This window comes from Callospermophilus lateralis, chromosome 7 (genome assembly GCF_048772815.1).
Source record: "Callospermophilus lateralis isolate mCalLat2 chromosome 7, mCalLat2.hap1, whole genome shotgun sequence".
Classification (NCBI taxonomy): Eukaryota; Metazoa; Chordata; class Mammalia; order Rodentia; family Sciuridae; genus Callospermophilus; species Callospermophilus lateralis.
In genome coordinates, this window is record NC_135311.1 from 126,846,471 (window position 1) to 126,866,772 (window position 20,302).

Below are 20,302 nucleotides of genomic sequence, written 5' to 3' on the forward strand. Positions count from 1 at the left end.
TTTAGCTTTGTCAATTTGCTTTATATGTAAATTTCAAAATGTATATGTTAGTTAGTTATTAATGTACAGAGGTATTTTATCTTCCTGGTAAATTTAAGACAGTTTGAAACATGCTTCGCTACTTATAATGCTTCTTTCCTTAAATTCTACTTTATCAAAAACAAACAAACAGCAACAAAAACAAAAACAAAAACCAACCAACTACTTTGTCCAATATTGGTGTAAATTTGCATTTTCTTTTGGTTAGCATTCATACTATTTCATATTCAATTTTCCTGGATCAATATTCTGTATGCTTCACAAATAAATATATTCATTTTTGTTTAAAAGTAATATATTTTAATCCCATAAATTTTGTATTTGGAATATTTAAACCATTTATACTTAAAGTAATCACTAAAAAAATCTGGTTTAAATATGTCAACACATTTTTACTGTTGTTTTCTTTCTTTTCTTCTTTTTTTAATGTGCTTGCTAGAGATTAAACCCTGGCCTAAAACATGCTAGGTAGATATACTACCAACTAAGCTAAATCCCAGCCTACATTCTGTTTCCTACATGCCACCTGTTCTGGTTTGATTTTTTTTTGTTTTGTTTTTCTTTTGCCTTTTTTTAGGATTAAGATTTTTCACATTATTGCCCCATTTCCCCCTCTGTTAGGTAATTATACATTTCTTTATCAGCCACTATTTCTTTGACTTATTAAAATTTAATCATAACTGTTAGGACTTCCAGGCAAGAACCTTAGAACAATTAACCCCACTAACCGACTTCCTGATCTGTAGGCAACATTGACAGTTTTTAAAACTACACATGCATTTTAATTTCTAGAAGGCATTACTATTTTGTATGGACAGTACTCATTTATATTTACACTATTTCTTGTTTTTCATTTTTTCCTACGTGTTTGAACCTGAAATTATTTTCTATGTGAAATCTACTTTTAGTATCTTTTTAGTGTGGCTCTGCCAAGGTGAATGAATATCCAGCTTTTGCCTACTTACAATGTCTATTTTGCCTTCACTTTTTAAAATCCATAAATAAAAAACTAATGTCTTAATCGCATTCTTATAGTATTTTTCAGCTAAAAACTTTGAACTTTTAAATACTAAAGGAGCTGATTCTCATTGCATAGAAAGGGTAGACATTAAACTATTTTATAGATGAAAAAATAAAGGTGTACGATTTCAAATAATTTTTAGCATCAAAGAAAAGAAATTCAAAATTTTGGAATCTGACTTGGTAAGACTTGGAATTATCAACTGAGTGCTGAGTTCCAGAGATTCACAAACAAGGCAGAAGAGAAAGCCACCTGGTTCAGCAAACACGGGACTCTGAGGCTACACATTTTGAAGCTAGATACAATATTTGGATGTATTTGCTTCCACTTAGTAGTTCACCATTCACAGAATTTTGATTTGTCTTCTTTTAGCTGTCTTTTATATAACTTTTAAAGTTATATAAATAAGGGTTGGAGACAAAGCTCAAGGGAACAGCACTTGCCTAACATATATGATCTAGGTTTGATCTCCAGCACCACCATTAAATAAAGTCAGATAAGTGAAGATATTTGTACTTGACTGTTATATATTTTCAGGAAGATGGGAATAAGGTACGTGCTGCATATTGCTATAAACACAAAACCACCCTCTTAAAATATAAAAGAAAAATTGATAGGTAATTGATAGGTGATTAGGTAAATACCAAATCGTAACGTATTATCTCAAGTGATATGACAAGTTCACAGGTCTACACATTTTATTAATAAAAGGTAATAGCCATGATCAATTAGCTTATTTCATAGAGAAAATAGATAAGCAGCAGAGGGCACTGGAACCCAGAAAAAATAAAGGTGAGGAACTGGAGAAGTAACTGGGATTCAAGCCATTTGAAAATAAGAGATCAAAATGCAAAGCAATGGATCTAACCTATTATGAATTGCATGCAAGCTAATGATAACACATATATCTAGCTGAAATGTGAAGTTCATAAATTAACAGAAGAATTCAGGTGAGAAATAGCTAGGTTCAGTAAGGAGTCCAGGCCATGATGGAGAATTTTTCACAGTTGTTGTTCTTAAAAGGAAGAAAGAAAGAGGAGACAGGGTAGGCTCCCAAAACTTTCAAGAGCCAAATGGAAATAGACGATACAATTTTATGTATCTACATAATGTACGGCCGACAAGACAAACAAAAACAACCACCAATAGGTACCAACACCATCATTGGATGAGCAGTAAAGTTTTAGAGACTATCACAAAGGAGCATGTAGTTCAGATAAAGAAAATGTCAAGATTAACCACTAGAAGGCAGTAGCAGGCCATCAGAAAGTAGCTCCTTCTCTTTTGCTACCACCTTTCTTTTCTTCTTTAGCTTGCACATGAGAGAAAACATAACCTTTGACTTTCTGAGTTTGGCTTATTTCAATAAACGTAATGTCCATTTTCCTGCAAATGATAGAATTTCATTCTTCTTTATGGCTGAATAGAACTGCACTATGTGTATATACCACATTTTCTTTACCCATTCCTCTGCCGATGGACACGTCTGATTCCATAGTTCGGCCATTGTGAACTGGGCCGTCATAAGCATGGGTGTGCATGTGTCACTGCAGTATGATGACGTTAATTCAGGAGTGGTATAGCTGGGTCATATGGTGGTTATATTCTCCTCTTTTGAGGACTCTCTATGCTGACTTCCACAGCGGCTGTACTAATTTACAATCCCACATCAGTGTCAAAGTGCTCCCTTTCCTTCCTTCTCGTCAGCATTTGTTACTGTTTGAGGTCTTGATGGCTGCCATTCTAACTGGAATGAGATGAAATCTCAGTGTAGTTTTTGATAAACTACTGCTAGTTTTATTTTTAAATTAATTTTTAAAGGCTAGGTTATGCATTGGCAGGAAACAGAGGAATAATGAGTATTTACTGATGATTAAATATAGAATGCAGTTTTGTAGTTACAATGATGAACGGCCATCCTCTCTCCCACTTTACCAGAGAGGAAGAGAGGGAGGGAAGGGGGAAGGGAAGGAGGGAGAAAGCAGCAGGCAGAGAAGGGTGGGAGTGGTCTTGGGGGCAGCAGAAAGTAAGGGAAGGCGTGGATCTTGAAATAAAAAGAAAACTCATAAGAATCTCCAGATTCCTTGTCTCCATTTAAAAACAGGAATTTGGACACCATGAAATACACCTCAGAACACATAATGGCAGATTTCAACAACGATAAATTCATTTCTCTCTTAAGAATAGTATAACTACCCACAGACTAGTTCTATTTGGGAGCTTAGTAAATTACCTAAATTAATGAAATCACAGGACTGAAAAAAACTTAGGAGATTTGAGACAGGTCATACCTAATCCATTCCTATAAAAGGAATTACCATTCATTTCTCTTTTAATGCTTAAAAGGTCACACAAACTTTTACTACCAATCAACTTGGGTCTGTCACCAAAAGAATTACATACTTTGTCTATCATCTAACTAGCTAGCTAGCTAACAGCTTCCCTTTATCCTATTCTTTAAATCTTATTTGTTTACTCTGTACCCCAATCTCAGCACTGGCCCCTGCTCTGCAAAGCTGGGGCATCCAGGAATCTAATCCCTTACTTAGAAGTAGGTTCCCAAAGGTCTTAAAATTGTCCAAACATATTGGATTTTATAAAATATTTAATAAGCTGATAAAACTAATCAAAAACTTGTCTGCTCCTGACTTTTCATGTAAAAATGACAAACCCATCTCTGCATGGATTACCGGTACTTGGGTGAGTGTATGGGGGAATAGAGATATGGATCACAAATTTCCTAGGCTTATTAAAGGCATTTGATTGCACTAAACAGAAAAGAGGCATTCACCAACATACATAAGGGACACCCACTGAGCTCCAGAGTGACTTAGAATACTGTTTTTTACAGTCTCGTGGCAGTGACAAGCCCCTGCAGGGAGGAGTTGCTTGGCAACAGGAGTTCTCATTTACCAATAGGTGATTTAATACAAAGCCTCATCAGTTCTGAACGGTGTGCTCCACTGCTGTTTGTCCTTACTGGTTACAGCACTCTGAAGGCAGCTGAGTGTAGGTGGCTACTTGAGGCAGTAACAAATTGATAGGAAAAAATAGAATACAGAGTTATACTTAAGTGAGTCACTTTTTCTTCCCTAACCTTATCCCTCAAAGAAAAAGCAAACTCATTTTAATCCCCTTTCTCCCAAGTGTCAGAAGAAATCCAGCCACCCTCCAGCCCTCAAAAGCCACACCCAGAAATAAAAACATCATAAACTTTAAGAGCTCAAAGAACTGTTCAGCAAGAGGATCTGGGTATAAAAGGACAGTCTGATGAAAAAACCCTGGACACCAGGAAAACCCCGCAGGCAGAAGGAGGGGTTCCGACACACATGTGCTTAGTCAGTTAAAGACAAAGAGCCAATTACTAAAGAAAATTGCTCTCAAACCAAGGCAACCACTGGAACACGTTATAAATAGACACGATCCAGGCCTAGGCACTAAGATCCCCCTTTCCCCTTCACTGGAGAAAAACATTTCATACAGGGACTATTATTCCAGAAACCAAGAGAAGAAAACAACTGAAATTCAATACTAAATTATAAAAATGCTATAATATTAAAATTTAATTATAAAATATAGCCTGAAAAGTTTGGAACTGCCTACTAAAATAACTTAAGGAAATTAGCAGTGTTTCAATCTTTAAAAAGATGTTTTGTTCTGTTACCAGCACGGATGTGTCCCCCACTTGGTACTCCGCCATATACACCCAGAACCCCACCTTCACTACCAAACTAAACTATGATGAAGTAAAGCATCTTTAGAAGCTAGTTTTTCCAGTTATCACTACAACTTTTAAGTAAACACTAGCATTCCCTCTATACGGTTTTCTACAGAGAGAACAATGCTTCACATTGCAAAGACAGGAAAATGAGAAATTACCAAATGGTATATGTCAGACAATGCTCATTAGAAGGGGCCTCTTTCAAAAAGACTTCCTTTCACTATATGTAAGTTTGGTAAATGAAATAATTGAAGTATCTTTTAATAAAAATTTTAAAACTGCCTCTGTACTACCTAAATAATTCTCACTATGAAAATATCACTTGAAACAAAACTTTTATGTTGCAGAGAAATCTGGAAGGCTGTTGAATCTAATTATGCTCTAAAAGCAATTCTTTTATTTATTTATGTTTATTTGTTTGTTTTTAAAGTAATTCTTGAAAACTATTTTTTAAGGGTAATAAGCATTTAAAAAAAATCATCCAGGCTGATTTTAGGCTGCTGGTACCCCAAAATAAAAGATTTAGCAATAGTTTAAGTTAAGCTAAATCAATTCATTTCAGGGATGGGTATACAGCTTAATTGGTAGAGTGCTTGCCTTGCATGCACAAGGCCCTGGGTTTAATCCGCAGCACCACAAATATAAATATAAGTATAAATAAATATATATCATAAATATATATATCATAAATATACAATAAATATATATTATAAATATATATATATATATATCAATCCATTTCAAACCATCACAACCAAATAATCCATTATTTTCTATTCATCTTTATTCTTTACATATTTCCCTTCACAAAAACTTCTCAAAAGAACATAAGAACAATTTCATTCAGTATGTCTCTTGTCATATATCTACTCTGCGCAGGGTGTTGGGGCATTAGGTAAAAAAACACAGAAAAACAGCAACTTAAGGACTATTCCAGTTTATCATCAAATCTCTGGTCAACTCTAAAAGATGCTCTTAATGCTTATGGGAATTCCAAGTGTTCATTTATAATCACTGACACAACACTAGCTTTTGTTTATTTATTTATTTGCTGTGATGATTCAATTTTGTTTTGTTTTGTTTTTTACCTTCATTAGCCTCTGGCCTTGAATTCTTGATATACGCAGAGAATTTGGCAAAGATGTCCATTCCAGCAGTATTTGATTCTGGGTGTTTTGGTGAAAGCTTTAAATACCTAAATAGAAAAGGTGACAGTATGTTATAGAGCCTTCAAAGATGCATTAGCATAAGTTCTGTCTATCAACAAAGAACTGTGCTAGCTCTCCTATAACAGTTATTACTGTAAGAAAATCCATCATTTGTTTGCTATGATATTTTTAAAATATGTTTTTTCCTTAGGAAACAAAGCTCTGCACAGTGTTTTTGTTCATACATTAATATTCTTGGCAACAAAGGCCAACCACATGCCACCTCTATTTGATAAATTAGAACACTACGGAGACAGTAGACTTGTTATGTAATTCCTGCCAAGCCAAGAGGCATCAGAGAATGAGACCTCTGGAGAGCACTGTCCAAGAGAACTTTCTGTGATGATGGAGATATTCCACATTTTCACGGTCCAGTGAGGACATCATCAGTGCCAGTGACTGTCTGAATACAAATTTAAATGAATCACAATAAAATGAAATTAAAAATTCACTTCCTCAGTTGCACTAGTCACATTTCAAGCACTCAGTAGTTACGAGATAGCACAGCTCAGGCGCCTTCTCATACATCTTTAGTAGTCCACGCACTGAACCAGGCCTGCACAGGTACCAGAGATGCTGACAGCAGGAAGAGAACCCAGGCTGATCTGGCGCTCTGATCACCCACGGCAGGTAGGCCATCCACTGCACACCCTCACCCATACTTACCCAAACCTCCATGTTACATATTCCATACTACATTTATAAGGGCATCAGTGAGCAGCAAAAAAAATAAATGTTGGAAATGATACTGAGTGCTCTGGGGCACTGTTATAAAGTTTTCAACTCCGAGAATAGACATGACAGCAACCTTTTAAAACGTGTGTATTTTATATATTTAGATCTCAAACCCACATACTCAGTGCACATTTCTCAAATTGGAAAACACATATGAAAAGGCCCAACCGGACATGTTCCCTTCAGGGCCAGCACACTCCAGAGTCAGGGCTGGAGGAATGCAACCTCCACCCCATTTCAGGGAAGATGAATCAGCCAGAAGGTCCTGTAAAACGCCACCGGAAATGGACCAAAAAGCAGAAAAACTCTGGGGAAAAAATATTTTATACTGAACTAGCTATTTCAATCATTCGTACACTGGAAGATGCTGTCCTGCCATCAAAGACACAGGCGAGGCAGTCTTTAAGAAACTGAGCTCAGTTGCAAGCTGTGTTTCAGTGCAGGTTTTACAATCACATTTCTTCTGTTCACAATTTTGATTTTAGGAAGAGACGAATCTTCTAAAAATTGTGCACAATACTATACACTGGTAAGGGAGATAAACAATACCTGTTAAACACCTCTATGCTCCAGTTAACCTCCTTCTCAATAGATATACACAGTCTCTAAGTAGCTCTCAATTTTTAATCTTAAATATTTCCCTTATAGACACAATGACGTAGTTTCTCAATGAACAGAGTAAAGGATTTTCACCTGAATTTATGCATGTGAATGAATTTTTTTCCCCTAACTATAAGATCTCCTCCTACTGTGATAAAGTACTAAATGTGTACTATTAGTTTAATGAATAAAATAGTATAGCTATACGAGATCATTCACCTCAAATCATAGTTGGCCTAAAAGAAAATTACATTCCTCAAGTTTACATATTTGGTCCCAAAAAACACTGAACAAGTTAAAAGTAACCACTAACAAAAACTCAAATTTCCTATCTTCAGGATCAGTGGGGATTTTTTTGTTTGCTTCTATTAGATTAGATTCTAACAGATAAATGAAATTCTAAACTAGTGGGTCCAAAATCATTTGCCAATTTTTCTTGTACCTTCACAAAACACTAGATTTTAATTCCTCCATTATTAGTTTTAGCAAAAAGCTTAGTCAAGCAATGATTTTCAATTATTGCGAGCATCATTTTAATATTTTACAAAAAGGAAGCAAATAATTCATGAACTATGTTTCAACAACAGAACAGATATGAGCACCCAGGCATCATACTGAGTCTCAAACCAGCCCTTCAACTCATGGTAGACTAGCTAAGAATATTATAACCTTTTAGGGGAAAGAAAAAAAATCAATATTTTCTCCATTCTTGTATTAGTATAAGAAAAAAACTGGTTATATACTGCCTATTGAATTATCCTTGTAAATTCTTTCCTTATGTTTCTCATTTTTTAAAATTGGCTTAATGACGTAGTTTCTCACTGAACAAAAAGAGTAAGAGCTTAATCTTGGGCTGGGATATAGCTCAGTTGGCAGAGTGCTTGCCTTTCATGTAGAAGGCCCTGGGTTTGATAGCCAGCACCCCCCAAAAAAATAATAATAATAATAATTAATAAAAATTAAAAAATAAAATTAGCTTAACTTTTATAGAATTCGCCTCCAAATTTATCCTATTATCCTTCTTTTATCTTTCTATCTTTTATAAGTACTTTGGTCAAGTACAGTTGAGTTAAAAACCCAAGTTTCAAAGGCAGAGTAGTTCAAGCAAGAGGGTCTAAAAAATACAGAACTACTTTCGCAAGAGCAGGAAGGGAGCGCACTGTGGGACCTGTAGTCTCACACACCCGACGAAAGCTCTGAGTCAAGCTTTCCATCAGTCCCTAAATTTCAAACACTCCAGAGGAGACACTGCCTGGTGCCTGTATTTCGCTGTGACTGAACCAGGAAGCGTTCACATGGAAACGCTGTGCTCAGCATCACCAGCGCCAAAGCCGAGTCATTAGAAATGCTGGGCTCCGGCCCCTCCGCGCCCCCACCCCGCACCCCGGCCTGCACCGCTCTCCTGCCTCTTCTCATCCTATCCAGAAAAAGGCCGCTCACAGCAAAGCTCCAGGAGAGAAAGGGGCCAGCAGCCAGGGCGCTCCTGGTGCAAGCCACAGAGGAGCGCAGGCGGCACCCAGTGGCGCGTCTACCACGGCTCCTGCACCCACAGCTGGGTCCCGTGGACAGCGCTCCGCACTGTGGGCGACAGAGTCCACTCGGAGAAGGCATTCGCCACCCCAGCATGCTGACGTAGGGACAGCCAAAGTCACACCTCACCGTAGCTCAACAGCAGCTCACCTGCAGCGGGGCTTCATGACTTGCTGCCAACCACGGTGGGTCTCACTAGAGCAGCCTGTAATGACCCACCTGGGTCTAGCCTACCCTTCCTCTAAACTTCAAGTTGGACTTCAATCTTGTACTCGTGAAGCACGATTCTGATCAAAGACTCACATTTTGCCTCTTTTATAAAAGCTAAACCCAATGAAATGAAAGGACAAAGCAGAGAACAGAGGAGACATGTTTTTAATACCATATCAACCTGGCTTTAAAGGTGGCCCAGCTCTGACACCACTAACTGGGAGAGACTGGACAAAGTATTTGGATTATTCATTTTTCAGTTTCTTTTTCAAGTCTATGTGGGAATTGAGATCACCCATAAAATAATCTTCAAAGCATAATACATGGTACACATTAGCACATGCATATTAGTAACACCAGAAGCATTAGCAGCATCAAAAGTAATTTCTTCTATATAAAGTATAACTTTACTCAGAAACTCTCTTCAGAATATAAACTACAACACATAAACAAGAAAAATACCCTAGAGAGAGTATGGCACCTTAAGAATACTTGAAACAGAAAGATTTCCATGCATTTAAACTGAAAGAAAAGACCATTTCTGTTTATAGTATCTCTTCAAATCTGCCCTTCCCCACCCATGGGGCTGAAATTTCCATACAAAACAAAGCAAAATGAAAATGTTTGTTTCCATAGTCCAATTCAAAGCTCTGATGTCTTACAGAACAATGGATACCAAGAAACCATAATATGTTGATACCAGCGCTACCATTTCTCGTAATGTCAATGTCCTCTGGGAGAAGTAAGAAGAAATGATAAACATTCTTGATTTTTGGTGGGTGAAGAAGACTAGAAAGGAATATGGGAAAATGTCCATTTGACTAAGTGATGCATATATTATCAACACAATGATTTTAAAAACTTAAACTTGGAGGAATTTAAACAATAAGTATTTCATACAGTGCTTTAAAACAAAATATAGTTTTCTTCATAGAGAATGAGTATGTCATTCAAACAGCTTCTCTACTTATAATTTAATGTCCACACAATGATCCACAGGTATGAGAGGAAGATCACTTTCAATCAAAGTCTGAGGACAAGTTGGCAAACGTGGTACTTTTCAAGAATAAAAAGGGATCTAATTTACTATATTCCATGTTGCAACAGGCTTTCAAAAGTTCCTAATGTGGGGCTGGGGATGTGGCTCAAGTGGTAGCGTGCTTGCCTAGCATGCATGAGGCACTGGATTTGATTCTAAGCACCACATTAAAAAAAAAAAAAAAGATATTGTGTCCACCTAAAACTAAAAAGAAAATATTAAAAAAAAAAAGTTCCTAATGTTTCCCAATTGATGTGTATAAAGCGTTCCTTCACATTTTACAAAGATCTCAGTTTTGATGTACCGGTATTCTAATCACAGCACGGCCTGGAGGAGAAATTAAGACAATTTTATTAACATTGGTCTGGAGACACTTTATTGGAGGATCAAGGCAGTTAGAAAGTCTGGGGAAAAGAGATAAAAGAAGCCTGAAGCTCTCAGAAAGAAGGCAGGCAGGCAGGCGGGGGACAGGCTTTTGGAATTATATAAAAAAGATTAAGAGAACACAATCTTGGGGTTGACACGGGATTGCCAAGCGGGGCCACTCTGCTCCCAGGGGACAGGGAGCTGGCTGCCGAGGAGGCTCCTTACTCCACTCGGGCAGCCTTCCTTCTCCACCAAGTCTCACCGCCAGCTCCCGCCAGCCTCCAGCTCCCCAAAAGAAACACTGTTTCCTCAAAATGAGTCTTGCACCCTAAAATGCCTGCCACTCTTCATTCATCTGCTAGCTGTCATTTTTTTCCTTATAAATCAGGCTTAGTGCGGGCGCTGCCCCTTTCCAAAGCCTTTCTTGCTGCCACTCACTACCCTCACCCAACCCCTCCCACTTCTACTGAGGGTACCAGGTGAAGGCAGGGACCGTGTCACACTCGCTAGTGTATCTAGACTGTTTTGTTGCCCGGTAACTGCAGAATGAATGAAGGAAGGAACAAATGAATGGATAGATAATGAGCAATTAATTTTAAAACCCTCTAACCTAATAATTCCCTTCCTGGGGAATTTATCTGGACATGGAGGGTAAAAGTCAAGTTACTAACAAGAAAAGCTTGGGTTAAAGGGAAAAAACCCATCAACTTTTGGGATAATGAAACTGGAAAAGTCTCAAAGAAACTAATAATGCTTTGAACCTATGCCAAGATTACAGAAGGATCCAAAACTGCACATCTGCAATTGAGTTAACCTAGTACATGTACAACCTGGAAATCTGGAGTACCTCAAAGAAATAAGTAAAAATGAATCCCAACAGTGTGAAAAATCACTTCCCCTAGCTATAGGTTCCGAAAGTTACCTTTAAAAGTGAGTGAGAGCAAATTCAACAACACTCTGCACCAAGCACCTGCTCAGACCTTCTGCCTAGGGTCAGTGGAACCCACAGCCCACAAGAATCTTTTCTGATATGTCCCAAACCTGCTTTCTCCATGTTCCCGAGAGCTTAGACACATTCCCTTCTTTCTCAGTACGGCTTACTGGCCTAGCAAGAAGTTATTTCTGACATCTATGTAGGATTAATTATAAGTAACTTAGAAAAGACACCTGGCCATTCCCAAATCAATGCTATGAGAATTTAAGTAAGCAGGTAAAGGGTCTCTAAGGACAAATCACACAAAGCTACAAAGAGGTAGAAATGTCTCCATGCACATTTTATTTGATACTTACTTGGGAGGACATAAGACTTCTTCAAGAAATTCCTCAATCTTATTTACATCCGTTTTGACTTCACTGTTGAAAGTTATAAATGGTGGGTGTGTCCCAGGAGCCAAGTTCTGCAGGTCTGCAGGCTTCCTGTTAGGCAAAATAGTAGTCAAAATGAGATTTTTTTTTTTTTTTTTTTTTTTTTTTTTTTTTACTCTAGTAAAGCAAAAATACTTTAGCCCATAAATCCAGCAATTCAGGAAGCTGAGGCAGGAGGATTACAAACTGGAAGCCAGCCTCAGCAAGTTAGCAAGGCCCCAAGCAAGTTGGCAAGACCCCAAGCAATTTAGCAAGACCTTCCCTCAAAATAAAAAATTTAAAAGGGTAGGGATGTGGCTCAGTGGGAAGGTGCCCCTGGTTTCAATCCCCAATAAAAAAAAAAAAAAAAAGCAACAATACTTTAAATTCTTAAGAGTAGTTCTAAATTTTCAAAGTATATTAGAATGAATAAGAGACAGCATTTAAAGTCTAAGAGCTGCAAAAGTACGCCAATAGAAATCAGATCTCCACAAAGCACATATTCTATGGTAAGACCATTAAGTGTCTTCCATTATTCCAAATTTAACTAAGGTGCTTATGAGAGATGGTGGTAGAATGAGGGGCAGAAAGACTTGGGAAAGTCAGTCTCTGATTTTCGACTCTGGTAGCAACTGTGCCTAAGACAGAAACTACAGAGGCCTTTTTTGAGGGGAGCAGGAAAAAATACAGGGGAGCAGCTGATCCTGCAGCCATTTTCAACTCTAAGATTCCAACTCTTGGCGCTGCCTCTCCTCGTTTTTATAGAAGTTCAGACTTAACAAGGAAAAAGATCACCAGATTATATAATAAATTATCAAAATTACTTCAGTAACCAGACATGGTGGCGCACGTCTGTAAAACTAGCAGTTCCAGAGGCTGAGGCAGGAGGACCATGAGTTCGAAGTCAGCTTCAGAAACTTAGTAAGGCCCTAAGCAACTCAGGGAGACCCTGTCTCTAATTAAAATATAAAAAGGGCTGGGGATGTGGCACTGTAGTTGAGCACCCCTGGGTTCAATCCTGGTACCAAAAAGTAAAAATAAAATTACTTCAATATATAAGAGATAGCAAAATCAATGGTAAAAGGCAGTAGAGTAGATAAACACTATAGTGAAAAAAGAAAATCTATAAGGAGTTTTGTCCACATGTATTTTTATTTTTTTTTATATTTATTTTTTAGTTGTAGTTGGACACAACTATTATTTGTTTTTATATGGTGCTGAGGATCAAACCCAGGACCTTGCGCTTGCTAGGCGAGCGCGCTACCACTGAGCCACAACGCCAGCCCATATATTTATTTTTTTAGAGTCATCAAAAGATCGAATTAGAATGGGTTGAAAGAAATTAATAGGAGAAAAGTGAACACATGGAAATATGTCAGATATCACAATTATATAAGGAATTAAAAGCTAAACAATGAAGCTATTTTTCTCTTATTAAATAGGAAAAACCGAAAATACCATAAAACACTAATAAAGATGACAAAACTTTATACTCAACAGTACCACTAATAGCAAGGAATATTGTTACTAAATAGCTAAAAAGTAGAATGTCTCACTCAGGCCCCTCCCATGAATATTAGAATAAATAAATAAGATGACCAGATATGGTGTGTTTCTTGATAAAACATGAAGTATAAAGCACTATGAAATATTCTCACCAAAAAAAAAAAAAAAAAATCTGAATCTAATCAAGCCTTGGAGGCATGTGTTTCCCAAAGTATGAACCAGGCAACCCCTTGCCCAGGGTAATCCATAAGGTCAAAACCATCCTCTTGGTACCAGGGCATCCATCATCTGCCTGATCACTCTCATTTTTTCGTGTTTGCAGAGTAAAGTTTCCAAATTTATTTTGGATACTTGGTGTGTAAGATGACAAGGTAATTAATCCTGAAACAGATACAAAAAGTCTACTCTTCAATTAAAGCAGACTATTTAAAACAAAAATTGAGGGACATAACCAAATACAATGAGTGACATGTGTTTAGACAGTGATTTGAACAGAACTGCCATAGATAAAAAAGATACTTTGGCAGTAACCAGGAAAATCGGATTATAAACTAGGAACCAGGCATAACAATGGCATTGTGGTTAGGTAAGAAGACGTCCCTATTGTTTGGGGACCTCATTGAGGTTAGCACGGACGAAATGACATGATGTCCAGGATTTGCTTTAAAACATTGTAGCCAAGAAAATGTAGTAAAATCTAAGCATTTCAGAAAATGCAGTAAGATTTGGTAACTATATTGGGGTTATGGAGAAGTTCATTCTATTCTTGTATATATTTGAAAACTTCCAAAATAAAAAAAAAAAGTAAACTTTAAACTTAAAAAAACACATAACAATACATCACTTCAAAGAACCTCCCCTTCTCAGCCCATACCGGAGGAGCTGGCTTTCCTGCCTTCTCCCTTCCTTCCTGAACACAAATGCACAGAATCTGAATAGAATAAAAGATATCTTTAAGTGGATCCTGAAAATGGAATACTTGGTTGTTAAAAAAGAATTTTCAAAACAGAGGGCCTAGATCCATACTTAGCGCAGCTGTCCACGTCCCCTGGTCTCATTGGTTCCCATTCTCTCTTAAGCTCCATCTTTCAATCCAGGTTGGATTTGTACATGAAGAGAGGAAAGAATGTTCTTGCTCACCAGCATCACTCCCTGGGAGATGTGTGTTGGTGTGTGTGTATGTGTGTGGGGGGGTCTATGACCACATTCCAAGCAAAGACACGATGACTTCTTGAACTATTCGATTATTCCAATTTTCTAACTTAGAGCCTTTACCCAAGTTCCAGGGCCTCTCTTCCAAATCAAAGACAAGACATATTTCCTTAAGCTCCAAAGATGACTTCTTTTTTCAACCCTGATTCTTTCCCTGAGCACCCTTCAGTCTGACAAGGTAAAGGTGAGCACAAAATAGCGGGAATACCTGAAACCTGAGGTCTTCCAGACCCCCATTCACTAAAATAGGGGTAAGCCCATAATGTTAGTTACTTTTTATAAGTATTCAACTTCAAATTATAACTGTTATGGTTTAGAACTAGAATGTTCCTCCAAGTCTCCTGTGCTCAGAGGTGGGGCTTCTGGGAAGTGCCTAGGTCCTGAGGGCTCTGAGCTCACCAATCCGTGATGGCTGAAAGGACTCCTGGGAGGTGGGACCTATAGGTCACCAGGAGCATGCCCTGGAAGGACTTATCTTCTCTCTGGCACTGTCTCTGTCTCGCTCTGCTTCTTGAATGTCACAAGCTGACCACCTTCCTCTGCCACACCCTTCCACCCAGATGCTCTGCCTCACTGAGGCCCAGAGCGATGGAGTCAGCAGCCATGTACTGAATACTCTGAAACCATGAACCAAAATAAATCTTTCCCCCTCTAAGTTGTTCGTCAGGTATTTTGGTCTGACTACCAGAAGAACTAATTCGTTTATAACCTGCCCCTCACTGGCTTCTTTTGGTTATTTCTTTTTACTCCCCATCCAGACATCTGTTCGTCATTGATCATGAAAGAATCCCATACGTTCAAGACCACAGTCATCTTTAGTCTATACATCATTCACTGACAGACTCATTTGTTCCCACTGATAATTTACTTCCTCTTCAATTCAAGAAGATCTTGTACATAATCAAAAGTCCTGAAACCCTAAAAGTTCAGGGTTCATATACTTCTTTTTCAAATCTTAATATTTTTCAAGTTAAAAAGTTAAACAGGCTGGGTCTGGTGACGCATGCCTATAATCCCAGTGACTCAGGAGGCTGAGGCTAAAGGATTGCAAGTTTGAGGCCAACCTGGGCAACTTAGCAACACCCTATCTCAAAATAGAAAGTAAAAGACACTAGAGATGTAACTCAGTGGTGAAGTACCCTAGGTTCTATTCCCAGTATTAAAAAAAAGAGAAAATGTTTTAGAAAGTTAAACAAAAAAATAGCACAAAGGTAAGAAAAATCATTTCACCAAAGCAAGAAGGCTAATAAAATAAAACTTGTATACCGTACACAAAAGAGGGGCTGGGGGTTAGCTCAGTGTAGTGGAAGAGCTTGCCTTTTATGCACAAGGCCCTGGGTTCCGTCCCCAGCACTGCAAAACACACACACACACACACACACACACACACACACATCTCCCAGGGAATGATGCTGGGTGACTAAGAATGTTCTTTCCTCTCTTCATGTACAAATTGTGATCACCTGGAAAACAATTTTCTTAATCTAAAGTCATAAAACATAATCATCAACATTTTTACAATACATAGTAAATTATGTGCCTAAGTATAAAGTAATAACAAGTTTGTCTTTTTATTTTTTTTTATTTTTTTGAAGTTAAGAGATGGACAGCATACCTTTATTTAATTTGTTTATTTTTATGTGGTGCTGAGGATTGAACTCAGTGCCTCACACATGCTAGGCAATCGCTCTGCCACTAAGCCACAACCCCAGCCCCACAAGTTTTTTTTTTTTTGTTGTTGTTGTTGTTTTTTTACAAATATTTTTTTCATGAATGGTGTACAGTTGGATAAAGGGGAAGAACACCATGCTTTAAAATAGCCCATGAAGGAACCAAAATAAATAACAACTATTACTTCTATAACTAATTATGACAGCTTTTAAACTCTCCAAGCAAAAATATTTATTAGAGGAGGGACTAAGGTGGCATGGCAGAGAAGAAAGAACCAAAGTTGGAATAAGATGGGCTGATTAAAGTCCTAAACTCTGACATTCACTCACTGCTTCCCTAAGTAAGCCCCGGCCTCTCTGGGTGTATAGACATTTAATTTATCATCAATAATGCATGTGAAAGTGAACTCAACAAAAGTATGCAAACAGAAGTCATCGCTGCCTTCCACATCACATTAACAGGGCGTCACACAGATGACGGGATCAGCAGATTTAAATACAGCTAATGTTTCATGGCTAGTTGTCCAGCATTAGCCAGTTTATAATAATAAAACCTGATTTAGAGGACATATTCAACCAAGGAACATGAAACCAGGCACAGGACAACCAGTTTCCCAGTTGTGTACTGATTAGTCCATCATATTTCTGAAAAGCTATAAAAACAAATGTAATGAAACTCTTTCCAGGATTAACTGTTGAGACAGATGCAGGACAACCATATCAGGTCCTTATTCCAAGCAAGATCTGAGAAGAAACTGTTCCCACTAAATGGATTAGTAGACCAAAACTGAAGGGCCAAGTCCTAGGCAGTGGGTAACTCTCTCACAAGCTGCACCATCAACCAAACAGAATGTAAGATCCTGACTTCCAGCCCTCAGCTGGTGCTCAGGGCCTCAGGCATTCCGTTTGACTCACAAGGGCTCATTTCACAGATGCTTCACAGAAACTTAACATTGCAGGAATTGCAGTTTGAGATATGTGGAAGTGAACTGATAAGAAACAGCTGAAAACAGGACATCTTCGGTTTATTTCATAAAAGGCCTTCCAACAAATACTCAGCAATTCATTCAAACTCATTCAAGTGCTTCCCTTGGGTGATAATCTAGAAAAAGCAAAGGGCCCGAAGCTCATGCCTTGAAATAAAGGCGTGGTTTTTCTTTGGTGTTGTGTTTTGTGGGGTTTTCCCTACTACCCCATTTCTTTTTGCATAAAACAAATAATTTTGTTCTCTCTCATTTTATTTCTAGATGAAGAAAGGAATGAAGAGAAACGAAAACAGGAAACCAAGAGAGGGAAATGAGGGAACAAAAAGGAGGGCCCACAGAAGCTAATACTCTCAGCAACTTAAGTGCCTCCAATTAGGACTTAATGCAGTGCACATGGACCAACTGGAGGCCTGGGCTGGTGGCTCAGTCCCAGCGTGGTGGGAAGTGAGGTGGGCGTAGCTATATGACACTGGAGCTGGCTTGTGAGGATGACCTGTCTGTAGCCAACTGACTGGCCAAATGAAGAAATAAGTCTCAGTATGTAGAACTTTTAAGTTTCATTCCCTTTTCTCTTTGGTGGTGCTGGGGATTGAACCCAGGGCCTTGTGCATGCACTCTACCAACTGAGCTATCTCCCCAGCCCCCCAAGTTGCACTCCCTTTTACAGGTGCCAATTTTCAAGGCACAAAATAAATTCACACACATCAAGAAAATATTGAGCACTACATTTAAATAAATAATTGATCCCTCCCCATAAAAGTGAAGACCACTGAATCCTTTGCTTCTGTACACATTATTCCTTACTAGATTTGATATTTTTTGGCTTGACAATATTAAGGTCACTGAAGGACCTTAATGGACTCACCAAAACACACACAACAAGACACCAAGACTCCTAGTAATGAAGCTTCTTTCTATGTGCCCCAGTTCAAGCAGTAAAAGGATTTTACAGATTTCTCTGAATGTAGTACACTACTAATGGTGATCTACTTCAGTATCTCTTTGTGGAATAATATTTAAAGAACAAAATAGCATACATTAAAAGATTCCAAATACAACTTTTATAATTCTTAAAGTGTTTTAACAATGCAATTTATAAACAGAATTTAGAAGAACTTTTGCTAATAATTTTTCTAATTCAGCTCTTAGCATCTCAACAGGATTTATGATCATTGAAATCATCTTGAAAAGAACATAAAAACTTGTGGCAGCAAACCTCTCCCTGTTCCAATGCATGTGGGAGAAACAGAAACACAAAGACAGACAGACAGACACACACACACACACACACACACACAGCACACAGAGCATATGCGTGATTAAGAATGCATCCAGAAAACTCAAGCTTCTTGAACTGTTCTGGGGAAAAGTGGAGTCTGCTTTCCCCAATGGCCGGCAGCAGGAGATGGATGATTCCTCTAACAGCCGGCCTGTCCTGTGCCACTTTGTCTCTTTGCATGTGGCACTAATGCTGCTTTTATTGAAGAACTACTGAACTATTTTATCAACTTACTGAAGATTTTTTTTCAGGAGAGTGGAACTACGGGACATGATAATGAAAGTAAAACTATTTGTGGAATTTGGAAATCAGATTTTGTTCTGAGTTTATAACCGCTTTTTAAGATACACAGTTTCATAGTTCCATTGTAACATTTTTTTCTTATTAAGAAATTGTTAAAATTTAAAGTATCACAATATTGCAAAACTTTATGTTGCTACTATGGTGACTAGAACCCTAGTCAGAGTCACACAACCTGTTACAAATGGTATACTTGCACTTGAAACAGAAGGAAATCGTTACTGACGATGTTTCGGTGTTTAAAATGAAATTGGACAAAGAGAAACACCCATTTCCCAGACTTCTAAAAAGTGGCCTTTATTCTGTCAGAGAGTATACCAAGATTGAAAAATGGTTTGAAAGTTGCCAGGCACAGTGGCGCACGCCCATAATCCCAGCAGCTTGGGAGGCTGAAGCAGGAGGATCACAAGTTCAAAGCCAGCCTCAGCAACTCAACAAGGTCCTCAGCAACTCAGAGAGACCCTATCTCTAAGTAAAATATATTTTTTAAAAAAGGTCTGAAAATAGAAAAAGCACCCTCAATAGTCCTGAGCACACACACACACAAGACTGAAGACATGTTAGTTTGTGTTCCCCTCCTTCTTCCTGAACTTAAATATGAAGTAGCGGAACCTCAAGGGTCCGAGGCAGCTTGCCTGGGATCCCACAGATGTCGGTGGCAGGGCACTTTCTACAGAGCCAACTTTAATGCCTGGGACATTCCCCTGTACCATGGCTGGTCCCCACTGAATGACATGTGATGACACCTGTAATTGTGCCCCAAATTTTAATATTTTTGCATGTTTGTCCGCAGCCTTTGTTCAAATTCAACTTTATGTAAAAGTAAATTCTTTCTGAAGCCCGGGTACTTTTTTATCTAAAATTTCTTTAATACTATGCAGCATGAACAGAAAATTAGGTTTGGAAATAACTCCCACTAAAGCAGAAAGCTGCACTAAAAGCGAGTAATGGGAGACTGTTCAAAGCTTCACAAAGGACTCACAAATCCCCCAGCACTGCCATCAGCACCAACAGAGGCTGAAAGAGATGGGCATCAGCGCCAGAACTGGCAATGGGTTGTTCTTAGGGATGAAATGTCATGGACAATTATTTTTTTCAGAGCAGAGAGTGGGCTTCTAAATAGCGCTCAGGGGAGTTCCACTGCTCACCACTGGTTTGTTCTGGGATCAGTACTTTTCACAGAAGAATTGGGCAATTACCAAGAAAGGCAGTAAAATAAGCACTTACAGGTAGTTTCTCCCCCACAGAGTTCTAGAGTCACATTTAATGCTTGAAATTAATAACTTATTATGAAAGCTCCTTTTTACTGTTTCACTTCTCTGTGACTTTATTTTATTTTACATTAATTTATTTACTCTCTTGGGGTACTTTCTCTTTGAAATTCTGTTCAAGATTCTTTGATTTTTTTTTTTTTTTTTTTTTAAACCAGGAATTGAACCTGGGGTACTTAACTCACATCCCCAGCCCTTTTTATGTTTTGAGACAGGGTTTCATGGAGATGCTTAGGGGCTCACTAAGTTACTTTCATTTGAACTC

The 20,302-nt window shown here is 38.2% G+C and overlaps 1 protein-coding gene across 1 annotated transcript in view; it reads right to left on the minus strand.

The window, feature by feature from the left end:
* Clic4 (chloride intracellular channel 4) overlaps nt 1-20,302 on the minus strand; it is a 67,642-nt gene that overhangs the window by 5,784 nt on the left and 41,556 nt on the right. Inside the window, exons 3-4 of the mRNA XM_076861017.1 lie at nt 11,760-11,885; nt 5,870-5,976 (exon numbers count right to left, since the gene is read on the minus strand). Coding sequence (XP_076717132.1) covers nt 5,870-5,976; nt 11,760-11,885 — 233 coding nt within the window. The remainder of the gene's footprint in view (nt 1-5,869; nt 5,977-11,759; nt 11,886-20,302) is intronic.